The sequence below is a fragment of the Eurypyga helias genome, unplaced genomic scaffold, assembly GCF_000690775.1.
Source record: "Eurypyga helias isolate BGI_N326 unplaced genomic scaffold, ASM69077v1 scaffold3429, whole genome shotgun sequence".
NCBI classification, from domain to species: domain Eukaryota; kingdom Metazoa; phylum Chordata; class Aves; order Eurypygiformes; family Eurypygidae; genus Eurypyga; species Eurypyga helias.
The window spans coordinates 57,839-71,217 of NW_010272574.1; the positions used below are offsets into that span (position 1 = coordinate 57,839).

Here is a 13,379-nt window from a genome sequence, read left to right on the forward strand (position 1 = left end):
GGTTCCAGATTCTGCCAAGTTTTCTGGTTTGCCTCTATCGCCACAGATTTGGTTCTACTTTTACCTGACAAAACAGATTTTCAGTTGGTGTTTTCACCCCTTTAACTTGTTGCGGCGGCACGACCTACTGTGCAGCAACAACCCAAATCGTGGGTGTGTCAATGCAGCAGCTGAGCGGTCTGCAGGCGTGCCAGAAACTCCACAGGGCTGAGCCAGAAACGCCTATCAGTGCAAGCATGGTTTGGAGTATGATTTCTCATGCAAAACCAAGAATCTGCAGCTCGTCTAGGGAACCAACAGGATTCTTTCACTTGACAAGACGCTGTGAAACACAGGCAATCACGCTGCTCGTTCTTTTTGACAAGGACAGTCTTGTACAATGTGCCAAATGAGACACGCTCCGTCCCAGGCGGTAAGTCTGTTCCTCCAAACTGGTTAGCTGTCCCATTCTCCGTTATTCTGATCGCTGTTCTCCTCCTCCTCCGAATCAGCAGACACCTTCTTAATTCTCTGGATGACTGCCTTAATGCTTCTCTCCAGCTCACTAGCGGGCCCTTTACTGACATCTTTCTCAGCATCTCGATTCACTTTTCTCAGCTTAACCCCCTGCCTTATGGCAGAGAGGATGTTGTCCTTCACAGAGGCGTACGGATTTGGCTCTTCCACTCTGCGAAGATGAACTTCACTGCGTTTTAGAGAAGCCAAAACCTCATCCATGGAACCTGCAACGGATAAAACTATTGTTACCAGGAGAAAGAACCAGACAACCACGCTCTGAGGTACAAAACCCTACCCAATTCCTTTCATCTTCGCTGGAGACAGGAAGGAGACTGGCCTGTTCCGGCACAGCCTCCTTCCAGCTTCTGCAACGCCAAGCTCTGCAACTGCTTTACAAAGCAGTTAAAAGTCTTTGTATCTTCAACTGAGAATCCAGTGCCTCTTCAACATTATACAAGGCCGTGCTCGAAGGAAGAAATTATACACAAAGGAGGATGCTTCTTTTTCATTACAACTTTATGGGCTTTACAAAAAAACTGCGTAGAACCAAAAAAAACCAACCCTTTTATTGTGTGTTAGAAACAATCTACCGTTCCTCCTAGCCTGCTCAGATGCCTGCTGAGACTGTAAATTGCATTTTTTGCTCAGCCACAAGAACAATGAAAGGGTTTGAGTAGAAGGGCTTGGAACTGCAGCACTGGGGTTGGTGGGAGCTGGGTCAAGCCCTAAGCAGGCAGGCAGAGAGCTCTTTTCTCTAGGAACTTAAAAAAGAATTCCCATTTTACAGGATGATTTTTATCTCAGGCGTATGCTGCTGAAGTTCAGACCACAAAGGACACCATACTGAGAGAGCTTCCGCTAGTTCCCTCGATACGCGCTGTAACTGGCATTTTACCCTTCGTTGCTAGCCTGGGAGTATTGGACAGGCAGGCAGTTTCCCTGGAAAGCAGCCGACTCCTGCAGCCACAGCTTCAGACCATCTGTGCCTCACAGCCAGCAGTGTTTCTGCCACACGCAGAAGCTGGACGAGGCTTGGAGCAACCTGGTCGAGTGGAAGGTGTCCCTGCCCATGGCAGGGGGGTTGGAACTAGATGGGCTTTAAGGTCCTTTCCAACCCAAACCAGTCTATGATTAACACCAAGCGCTTGAAACGTAACATTCTGCTCAATCCTGCGATACCTTCTGAGACCGAGACGCCAGAAAAGGATCAAGCAAAGACCCACCAAGTTGTCTTACAAGAGCCTTTGGGTAAGAAAGCCTTAAGTCTATTAATCAAATGGGCTGCCTGGTAAAAGGCTAGTCAGACTAACAAATTGTAAAAGAAGTTCCCCCTGGAAAGTATGTTAGCCCGTTACAGACTGTATTTTCAACATCACAATACGAACCTCTCCTGGCTTTCCATGTGCAAAGACATGAGTAGTGCCTCACCATAACTAAAACCAGCCTGTTGGAGAAGCTGTTTCAGTAAGTTTCTGTAGCAGCATTTTATCAATTACTGTGACAGCAATTAGCATGTGCTGGTTTTCTTCAGAAAACATGTGTAAACAGCCAGCTGAATCCCTCCAATAAACAAAAAAGGATTTTTCTTATCAGGCCATCAATGTCAGGCTGTGAATGGCAGTAAACATTAGCTACTAGCAAGGCTGTTTCTGTAGCAATCAGACTACTCTGGTGTACAACTCCTGTTTCTATCAAAGCTCCCTAAGCGTGTCTGTGGCAGAGTTACCCCACGGAGCGCCCCGACCGAAGCCCGGACGCTGGGCTGGACGCCCAGCAGTTTGTCACTGTGCCTCGACTGCGTCTCAGCCCTTCAGCTGCTTCCCCACGCCTGGGGAGAACTGAAAACGCTGAACTTCCCTGGGGATTTCTGCCTGGGCTTTGCCTCAGGATACAAAGGCTGCGAGATGCGCTGTGGAGAGCCCGAAAGGGCATGTACCACCTCCAACGACACGCTTCCTTCCAGCGTAAGCGCCGCTGCGAAACATGACAATAAAAAATTGCTGCCTTCCAACTTCGATCAATCTCCCTGACACAGTCACAACATCGGCTTGCTTTAGAGATAAAAATAAGCCTGTCGGCAGGATGTAACTAGTGCAGCCCTGGGAGGCTGCCGAGCTCTAGTCTCATTCAAACTCCTCTTCCAATTGCCCAGTTCAGCCTTCAATTACACCTGCACCATCTTGGGGAGGTGCGACAGCACAGAATTTCTGCCCTCAGAATGTTACTACGCCAAAGCTGTCCAACTGCCTTCCAAACCCTCGTTGGATTCTGCATGAATTCTCTCAAGAAACCTTTATTTTATTACCTTTATAGAAACGGTAAGTGGACACAGCCTGTGCGTACCTCAGAAGTGCAAGCGGCCCAACTGCTGGTTCTATAGTTCCTAAATCATAAACACCAAAATTTAGCCTCAGTACAACCACAAATGTACCCACAGTGGTCTTCTGACTGGACAGGCGATTAATCCTCGACCAAAATACCACAGCCGGGTCAAAAGTTGCAAAATTATGGCAAGAACAAACCTGGCAGTAAAAAAGTTGCTTCTGACCAAACAACACGAAGAAACCTGGTCTCCTTGGAACTCCTTCCGACACCTTCCTATTACAGCAGTGGGATTTTCAGCATCATGAGAAATGCAGGTCCTGATTTAAAGGTCTCCACAGAACTTGTAGTGCTGTGATAAAGCATGGTTTCAACTAACCTGTAAGGCTGAGCTTAATAATAAATGTAGCATTCCAGCAGAGATTCACGTTCAAATGTCCTAAAAGACCAACGTGTTGAGTCTGACAGCGCTGACCCAAAAACCCCGAGTCGCACACTCCGAGCACCAGGACCCTGTGAAGCGTATCCAACAGGATCCACAAATCACTGTTACTCATTTAACATCTTGAGCTATGGTCAGTGTTACCGTATGCAGTTTCTTAGACTAAGCTTTCCCAGAGCTTCATTCTTTTGAGCAAGACTGGGCCCTATTCCTGTCCAGAACCAGAGAGAGGGGGAACAGAAGAACAGAGGAAACAATGGGAAGCAGCAGCAGTTGATGTGAGTCCTCTTACCTATGTAATTATTTATAGACCTCCTGGGAGAGTCATCCTGTTTGTGCAGTGCAGGGCTTTCTGTGGGGCTAAGGGGAAGGGGCTTATCCTCTGCTGCCGACAGTGTCTTTAACTGGAAAGGTAAGGGGGGAGGTGGGGGAGGAGGGGGTAAAGGAGGAGGAGGCGGAGGAGGCGGTGGAGGTGGGGCAGACGGGGAGACTGTCAATCCCTCGCTGTGCTGTTGTTGTTCTGTGTCACCATCAGTGGCAAAAACCTGGACAGGGATATCTGCTGGGGTGTTCTGATGTGAAGCTTTCGATGCTTCAGCTTGCACTAGCAGTATGCTCGTCGGCTGCTCCGGAGCTGCCCTCGCCCGCGAGGAAGGCGGCGGGGACAGTGCTGCAACCTGCCGAGTGACGCGTCGTGGCAACTTGGGACTGAGAGGCTGGGGACGAGACGTTTTCACAACAACGTGAGCTGGACATTTCTGAAAAACAGATCACAAGACAGGAGTCACATCTCCCTTGGCCCGGCCAAAACAACAGCCCCGAAGAGACAAAAAGTCACGGAGCGCAGACCTGTCCCACTCACCCCTTCAAGCAGAAAATTCAACCCTGCTCAGATTTTAAATGAATATCAAGGTATTTCTTTCCAAGCCATTTCCTCACTTGTATTCTTTGCAACAGGTTCTGCATCTGGAAGCTACATCCATAGTGGATTTAATCCTCCTGACTCAATACAACAATCCTGGTTTTGGTTATCCAAACAGCGGTCTCCGATTTGGACCGCATTCACACGCGAGCTATGGCTACTTTCTGACACCATTTAGAACCACTGCAGTTTACAGTACTTGCCTCCCTGAATGTTTTCAGCCTCTCCAGTGTTTTCTGACGTTCCTGGCTTATCCAAGCTTTTTTCTTTTTCTCCTCCTCTTTTTGTTTGTCTCTCTTCTGCACGAAAACGCAAGTAAGCGAGCATTAGTGTGTGAAAGTAAGCAGCCGCCCGCCCCTCCGAGGCTGCTATTCAGTACTCACTATCTGTATGCTGTGATGCTGCTGGAAGCGCTTTTTGCTCTCTTCCGCCTGCTGCAGTCTCTGCCGATGGCTTGCTTCACACTGATCCTGGTAGAAGAGCAAAATTCACGAGACCCTTGGTTAGTTCCCACTCACCGCGCGCCACCCGCGCCACTAACCCCTGCGCACAAGCCACTGAACAGCGTCTGGCTGCACCAAGGAGAGCTAAGCTCAACCAGTGGCAGATGTGAGACCCCCCAGGTGAAGCCTGCGAGATTCCTTCATGGCTAAAGTCAACCTCATCTTTTCTTCTTCTCATTAGCGATAGGGTTATTCATGCTGCAGAGGAAATACACCCCAACCTGAACCGATGCCTCTGTCTCCCATTTAGGTTAACAAAAGAGAAGGGAAGAAAAACAAAGGCAGAAACAAGCTCTGAAGAATTATCACCCAGGTGCCAGCTGGAGGGAAGGGGTGCAAAGACATGAGGAAGAAGGCAAGAGGGAAGCTAGCAGGGCATCACAGAAATACAAGGGTACTCATTCGCCCCGTCCCTTACGTGCCATAGCCCCTACACACAAAAGCCAGGCACGCAGAGGTATGGGAGGCACAAAGGACAGGGGCACCTTCTGTTAGTAACAAAGTGCTGCAGGGAAGCTGCAGGCTTCAGCATTTTCTCTGGGAGTCGCTCTGTGTCACTGTACAGAGGGGGATGATCCACATGCCTGGGTAAGAATTTGCAAATCACCTGGCATTCGGCTTTAGCCTTACACGACCAACAGACAGCAATGAAGTGAGTGACAACAGAAGCAAAGGAAGCGTCTGCCGAGGAGGATGCAGTTGCAAGCAAGAGACAGTGGCTCACAAAACACTTCCAATGTCATTCCCATTTTGTCCAGGGTAAAAGGCCAGAAAGGCTTGAGTTTAAACCTCTGCTCTCTGCCCCAGGACTGTGCAGGTGTAAGATAAGCTCAGCTCACTGGGAAGGTTCAGGAGAGTCAACTGTCATCTCACTTGCGTCTTCCTAGTGCTCTGCTCTGAACAGAAACAAAGGAAAAAACTGCCCTTTGCACAGAACTGAAATTTTCCCCTCCCTCCCACTCAAAGGTCAAGTGTCACGGGGTGGGTTCTGTCACCACAGCTTCCTTTGCTGCAGGCCAGGTTTCCTCCTGTACTGCAGCTGCTTTGTACGAGGCCACGAGGGCAAAGCTCCGGCTGGCCACAGCAGGGCTCTGGCAGGGTTCAGCTGAGAGGGGCACCCCTCCCGGGTCACCCACGTAGGTTTGTGCTCTCTTAATAAACCAGAGGGGCACTTGCACCACACAGTGGAGTGTAAAGCTGGCTTAAAATCACACTGCCCCTCTTTCTGTTTGGCGGCCTTGGCACCCAGTCACGTTACCATCTTGTATGCTCCACCCAAAGCTTCCCTACTTGTTTCCTGACCATCCCTCGTGAGTCAAGACATCAGCTAAAGAAAATGCACATCTCCAGGACTGCATTTACTTTTTTGTTCCTGAGGTAGGCTCTCCTCGCACAGACAGTCCCACGCTTTGTCTCCAACTGCTTAGTCTTCTGCCTCAGCATCGTCATTTCTGACAAGTTAGCGTAATGTTGTCCCATGGTCTGTTCAATGACCTTGAGCTCCTCAGGATTTTCACATGTATCATAGTAAACAACTTCATCCTGTTTCTCTAAAAAGGCATTTGGCATTTTTTTAAAAACCCAAAAATCGCCACAGTTATTTAAACATTTAAAGAACTAATGACATTTTAAAAGCCACTGAAGGCAGTGAGTTAGTTGTGAGGAAGCGTAATGCTCCGGAGCGGAGCTTGGTCCTTTCACAGTCTTAGGCAAGGGTGTGATGTTACTCACAGGGCTGCTCTGCAGGATCAAATTTATGCCGTTAGCATTTGTTGTTATTTACTTCCCCTTTTAAATGTCTCTCTGTGCTTTAATTCCTACCTTCACCCACTGGAGCTTTCCTGGAAAACTGAAGACTGTTCCGATCAACACTGGGCGACTTACTTTACTATTCACCAGGTTTTAATTGTTCAACGAGCAGCAGCCATGTTTACTTCACAGTGTACAGAGTCGTAGAGAATTCATAAGCACAAATAAGTGTAAACAAGGCTGGTGCCTACTTTGGTCGTAAATAGGTCACCCAGAGACAATTAAAGTGGAATATAGCGGTACTCAAGGACCACCTAGCTAAAATCACCTCTTTTTGTCATTACGGGAGGTTGCAATCTCTACACGTTAAATTGCAACACGCGTGATGAGCTTCAGGACCCGTTTCAGCAGGTCAGATATCCACAGTTTCTACGCATGGATCCTGTAATTACGAAAGCAGTTCAGTATTTTCAATATGCTAAACCAGCGCATGCACATCATCAGAGCTGCTGTCACGATGAGCCACCAGTGTGGCTTTTCATTTCAACTTGTGTTATCAAATTAGTGCCTAATTAGTCAGAAGACAAAACATCAGATGGTGCCACAGCATCAGTGTTTTCCAGTGATGCCTTCTACTATCAAAACCTGAGCAGTGATAAATACCCTTTTTTTTTTTTCAAGTGAAAACAGACCAGGCTACATCACTACTGTGGTTTTGGATATGTGCTTAAATATCTGTTTATTCTTACCTTTAATCTGTCTCCTCAAAGTGTTCAACTGTACAATAAGCAGCATCTCTTCATGTTTCAATACTTCAAGCTGAACATTATATAATTCCAGCTGTGTTTCGTAATACTGCATTTCCAACTCCTCCACCACAGTTAGGTTCTCTTCTTGTTCACTGAGGTTCTCCATCTGTACAGGCCCAAACCAAAAATAAAAAGCATTAATAACAAAATATGCACACATGAAACATGTCTGGAGGCACAAAATCCTCTACAGAGCCTGGCCTAACTGGCAGTTGCTTAGGTGCTTTGGTATGGAAACAGCAGGACATTAGACAGGGCTGGGAGCAGAAACTCAGAGGAGCAGAGAGCCTTATTAGCCTAAAGTGTAATTTTATCCTAAGTCTACCAGGAAAGACTTCACTGAAATCTACACAAATAATACTACTCCTGAAAATGATATATGGTGCAGTACATCACTCCTGAAAAATAAGTATCAGGTAATCCTACCAGCAGTTAGATGGCATCAAATCAAAATCAGAAGATTAAAATTAAGTAATTCTCTTTATTTTGCAGTCCTCTGAAAACAGTCTCTGGTCTTTATCTCCCTAAACCCAACAATTTTAAGGGTTAATATCACGAATGCTAACACAACACTTCAACTGTAAAAGCATGTACCTTAACCTCTGCTAAACATCCTCATATGAGCAGGAGCAATCTTACAAAACTGGAGACACGTATTTTTCCACAGGTTAAAACCACACTGAAAACCTCAGCTGCTTTCATAGACAAAGACTTTGAAAGTCTACTCCCATGACCACTTCAGGAGGCTTTGATCAGCCCCTCACAAAACAGCGACAGAAAAAGATGCTTTTCAAGGCCTTACGGTTTTCTGAATGCCCGCTCTCTTCTGTTTCAGGCACAACTCTCTTGTCCTCAGATGCTGAAGGGTTTCTTTAGCTAACATACATTTCAGGTTTTCTAGTCGTGGCAGAGCCGATGCCCAGGCGGTTTTACCAAATCTTTCCTGATCTTGTTCCATCTGTTTGTGCATTGCTGCAATTAAAACGTCGCAGTAAGAGATGAGAAACGCCGTGGGCTAATAGCCCTTGTGTGTTTCTACTACAGCTGCAGCACTAAAAACACTGATGCCATTAAATAATTTCTGAGGCTTCTTTAGAAATCACAAGACTACCAGGTTGAATTTACAATTTTATGTGTGTAAGGAAAATACTCCATTGTACCACGGAAACATGCCTTATCAGTGAGACAGCGATCTACTCGGTTAACGTGCTGAAATCCTTGAGGCTTGCATATCAAGCGTTAAAAGCGTGCGTGGTTTTTGTTCAGAGGTTTGCAACCCTAAGTCTCAGGCCACGACAGTGTTTGTGTGCAAGCTAAATGCAAGTTGTAAACCAAACTGGTGAACAGATACAGATCCTAAGTGAGTAAAACGTTTCTTTCTTAAGCTTGTCGCCCACCCTAACCTCAGGGTCTGCAGAAAAGGACTAGCAAAGGTGATAAAAAAGCTCTCGGTCCCGAGTCAGGTATTTACACAACCTTTTGTGGAAATCCTTTCGATTACCTGTCAAAGCCTTTACAGTTTCCTTGAAGTAGTTCACAGTGATATCCTGAATGGAGCACACAGCACTCTCAGCTTGATTAGTCCATTCTTCAGCATCTTTCTCCAAAGCTGCTACTCTTTTAGGCCCCAGATTATCATACTGCAAAGACTTCTGCAAGGAGACAAAATTCTCAGCTGCCAACTGGTTACCAGAGCGGAGCAGCCCACATTCTGCTATACTTAGAGACACTGCAAGCAAGGCAGAGCACGGTGGCAAACATGACCTTCCCCTCACCTGACAGAGAGCGAATCTCCACACGTCTGTGCATTGCCCCGTTCTTCATTCTCTGGGCTAACTCAGAACCTCTGTTCCCCAACCACGACTTCACGCTTAACCTTGGATTAATTTGTTTCTTAAGCTATTTTTAAACTATCATCTTAAAAATCATGTCCGACACAAGCGGTTTTAGTTGTTACTAAAAGTAATTCAAAACCACCCTTCTACGTGCAATGTTCTCTTCTATTTTTCCCCACGTGTTGACAGCACGTTGCACTGTCAGGTTCTCCAGTTTGGCAGTTCTTTCACACAGGAACAGGGATACAGAAAAGAAATGTAAGAGAGTATTTTCAAGCCCAATAAGACTAGCATTCAATTTTTTTTTTAAGGAATTAGATTTCAAATGAACCTAAACATCCTTCTGAGTGCTTTTTTATACAGAAACAAACCCTGTGTTTCACCTGTTCCAATCTTCACTTCAATTTAGTACAGCATACTAGATATTTTATCTTCACAGATTTAGACCTTCAGTATCCGAGAACCTTAGTCTAAACACTGCTGTGCTCTTTTCTAGAACATTAACAGATCACTTTAACAGACTACTTAAAGAAAAATCAAAATAGTACATAGCTGTCCTTTCCAGGGCCATCATAACTTTCGGTCTGTGCTTCCAGCTCAAGAGGCACATAAAACTCAATGAGTGAAGTGACAGGTGACATGGACTTCTAGCAGGCTGTAGCAGCAACAGAAAACTGCTTTTGGGGTAAAGTCTCCTCTGCCTCCTGTTCTGCCACAACTGAGCTAATCTGGCACCTCAGCATTGCTGGGGGATGGCATTCTCAGTGTCACAAACCAATCCCACTGAAGGTGGCACAACTTAGATCTCTGTAAATTCAGAGTAAACCACAGGGAGGTGGAGCTTGGGGATGTTTTCCCTGTAATTCCTCAGAAGAGAGGGAGGTGGGACACCAGTGGCAAGGCAGCTGCTGTTCTGTTCAAGCCAATGACATGGACTCTGCGATCCACTGGCAGTGGTTCTGCCCTAACTTTGAATTTCTCAGTCACGTTTGGTGGCTTGGCGGGGGCGGAAAGAAGCAGGTGAAGACAAGAACAAGCCATTGTTAAGTGATTTGAGTCTAAACTGCTCCAAGAGCAGCTGATGCCCTGCTACGTAACTTGGCTGTTCACCTTGTAAAGGCAGACCTACCAGGATTTCCAGTTTGTAGAGCGTCGACAGTTCTCGCAGATCTCTAAAGGGCTGCAGTAAATACTGGTAGAACTGTGTTGCCATGGTGACCAAATCCTGATAAGCTTCGTCTTCTTCTTCATAAACCTTCATCAAAGCCACCATTGTGTCAGCGTTTTTATGCTGCTGAAGAACCTAGTGGGATAAAAGGTAAATCAGGCTTAGCTGCTTGGCATTCACGTGCTGAGGAGCTTTGGTGGAAAGGACCCGCCGTTTGTCATTCGATGAGCAGCCAAGACTTCCCACCACACAGGAGGCGTGCTCCAGGCACTCAGCAGCCACCCCCAGCTACAAATAGCTTCACCACCACACTATTAAAGGCACTAATTGCTGCATACGGCACTGGGAGACTCCAAGGAGTATCATGCCTAGGGCTACCACCACAGAAATCATCATAGCTGCGTGCAGATGACTTGGTTGCTGCTTTTTATACAGACAAAATGAGAAACTGGGGGAAGTCTGTGCACTGGAAGGAGCAGGAAGGTGTTCTCGAACTAGCTCTTGCAGTGCTTCCACAATTACTAAACGCCTGCTAATACGAAATGAGTTTCTGGATCCAAAATTTCTGACTTTGGGCATAGAAAAATCAGATTACCATTGAAAACTCAGAATTCTGGAACAGATTTCCACTCCCGATATACCCTGCAGTTAAATTCCTTTAGCATTTGTGTAATTTATAATAGTTTATTATAATCTCGGTTCTAGTGACATTACACCTCGTAACTTGTAATTCTTCCAGAGAACGACTGCCTTTCTGAGACACTAGTTCTAATTTAAGGTCTTTACTTGCTTCTATGACAACATACAAATTTGGAAACTTCCCCTTAATGGTTTATTGGCACCAATCAAAGCTTCAAGGATTTGTCTTTGACAGTAGCTAGCAGAGACAACGATGTGCTCTATGTTCCAGGATGGAGTGTGCCAGCTGGGAGAGCAAAGTTCCACAGAGAACCACAGACCTTTCTGGAGGGATGATGTTTGCTCCACAGCTCCGTAAGGAGGGCAGGGAAGAGGGGGTGTTTGGTGCTACAGCAATGAGAAAAGGCACTAGAAACATCAGCTTGACTGTGTTGCAACTGAAAAGCGCCAGAATTAAACCATTACCTTTGCTCCTGCCAGCTGAGTCTGGAAAGACAACAGGAGCAAAGTTCCCAGCTGTGGAGCTATTTCCCTAGGGAAAAATCTAGGGAAAATTTCCCACCCATCCCCTCTCCCTGCAGGCCTGGCACAGGCAGGGCAGGGGAACAAGAAGGTCTGGACTGCAACTGATAATCCCAGCAGTCCTGCAGCCCCTCACACTTCCCCAGGAGCTCATGGTAGCTCAGACAGTCCTAGGGATTGGGGTTTTATGCCCTATTTTAAAGTAAAATCCTTGCTTTTACATACTGATATTCTTTTTTATATGTAATTCTGGTTTGTCATTAGCCCAAATGACGCCTGTGGTTGTTGTAACAGTATTGCTCCTGGGTTTTTTTGCTTGTCTTTGAACACACACACAAAATATTTACACAACACTACTCTGCTCCATTTTGTACCAGGATCTTCTGCATTCTTCAAAATACATGTCCTGGCCCAAAGGATGAAGTATTTGAGAAGAACATAGATGTACAAGGGGAAGAAGGATGCTCTGATACTTAAGGCTATTTTAGTGCCAGAAGAGGCAAGGTTTTATTCCTTGACTCTTGCATAACTTGGGCTAGACTGCAATATAATGAATTTGTGTCCTTGTTAGGCATCCTATGAACACTCTGTAGCATGCTCAGCCACATCTAAAATATAGTTGGAAATAGCAGGTTAACTGGCACCAAGTTAACCACCAAACTCCAAACTGCCCCATGGCTGTACACACTTGTGCTGCTTGCAGAAGGGCATGGTGGCTAGGGCGTATTTCTAACCAGGCCATGAACTGTTCTAGTCAGTTATGGAAACCGTAGCCTTTGTATACAACACTGCGCGTGAGCTTCATGTAAACTGAAGTCCTATTTTTAAAAACAGCGTCTTTCTGAAACAGTAATGTTGTTACAGCTGTTGAATACTGAAATAGGAAACAGAAAGCTAAAGCCAATTGCCTCATTTTTCCCCTAAAGCATGATCATTTTCACAAAACACCTTTCACTTTCTTTAACAGGAAACACACTGCAAGAGAAGCATAGCAGCAACGCACAGGTGATCTAAAGTATCTGTAACCCTTATTGTAACATACCTAAAGTCCTAAATGCAACCATGTTGCTAGATACCCTCCTTTAAAGTCATGCTTACAAAAAAGGGGGGGATTTTCTATTAATTCTATAGCAAGAAACTCAGGGTGCTAAAGGGAGAAAGGTCTAACATCACTACTTCATAGAGCCATTGGGCCAGAATTCAACACTAAAAAACCACAACACAATTTCTCTGACTACAACACACTTATGTGGCACAGGCCCACGGCTAAGTTTGGTTTTAATAAAAGCTTGGCTGAGCGTCCGCAGCTCCAGGCATCCCTGCAAACAGGCAGTCTGAGAGCTTCGTAGGGAGGTTAGAACGTTAGAGCATGATTGTACTATTCCCTTCGGTTACCATTTCACCCTGGGTATTTTTAGCAACATGTTTTTGTAGGAGGACTTGCAGCTGAAGTAAGCACCCCAATGTCTACACTGACTGCCCAGCCGGAGCCGGCTTATTCCCCACTTAATAAAGCCGCGCTTAGGGACTGTCGTGGTTTAACTCTGGCTAGCAAAATACCACGAAGCCGCTCTCACAAATCCCCCTCCCCTCCTCCAGTGGAGGGGACAAATCAGAGGAAAAAGAAATAAGGAAGCTCGTAAAATTGAGATAAGAACAGTATCTGGGTAAGTTGACTTGGTGGTTTCCAGATGCTCAAGAAAGTGAGTCCAGCACTAATCTGAACACTGGACAACACCGTGAGCGCCGTGATGTTAGTGACTCGGCCGCCCTCGCTCACGTCACCCAAAGGCGAGCCTGACCCGAGGGCCTGAGGCTCGGGGCTGCCAGCCTCACGCACGCAGCTCCCAGGGGAGCAAGAGGTGCTGCAGCGGCGGCTCAGAGCGGCGCAGCACCAAGAGTGACGCGGCCCTGCCCCGAGGGAACCCTCCCCTGCCCGCAGGGAGCGCAGGGGTGGCTCTGCAGCACCC

General features: G+C 46.4%; 1 protein-coding gene across 1 annotated transcript; it reads right to left on the bottom strand.

Annotated features, from left to right (window-relative positions):
* Window positions 1–435: 435 nt before the first annotated feature.
* WHAMM (WAS protein homolog associated with actin, golgi membranes and microtubules) lies at window positions 436–10,377 on the bottom strand. The gene is made up of 9 exons (XM_010159155.1): window positions 10,210–10,377; window positions 8,747–8,897; window positions 8,048–8,217; window positions 7,186–7,351; window positions 6,050–6,237; window positions 4,568–4,654; window positions 4,388–4,483; window positions 3,555–4,020; window positions 436–722 (listed from the first exon to the last, which is right to left on the bottom strand). The coding sequence occupies exons 1-9, from the start codon at window positions 10,351–10,353 to the stop codon at window positions 436–438; spliced, it is 1,755 nt and encodes a 584-aa protein (XP_010157457.1). The 5' UTR covers window positions 10,354–10,377.
* Between the last annotated feature and the right edge of the window lie 3,002 nt (window positions 10,378–13,379).

What these genes read in the sequence shown, in the direction of transcription:
- WHAMM (XM_010159155.1), bottom strand. Translation starts at nt 10,353, where the DNA reads ATGGTGGCTTTGATGAAGGTTTATGAAGAAGAAGACGAAGCTTATCAG. An exon ending in TTTGAGGAGACAGATTAAAG is followed by an intron (nt 6,238 to 7,185) that starts GTAAGAATAAAC and finishes ATGCCTTTTTAG; the next exon opens with AGAAACAGGATGAAGTTGTT. An exon ending in AGCATCACAGCATACAGATA is followed by an intron (nt 4,484 to 4,567) that starts GTGAGTACTGAA and finishes GTTTTCGTGCAG; the next exon opens with AAGAGAGACAAACAAAAAGA.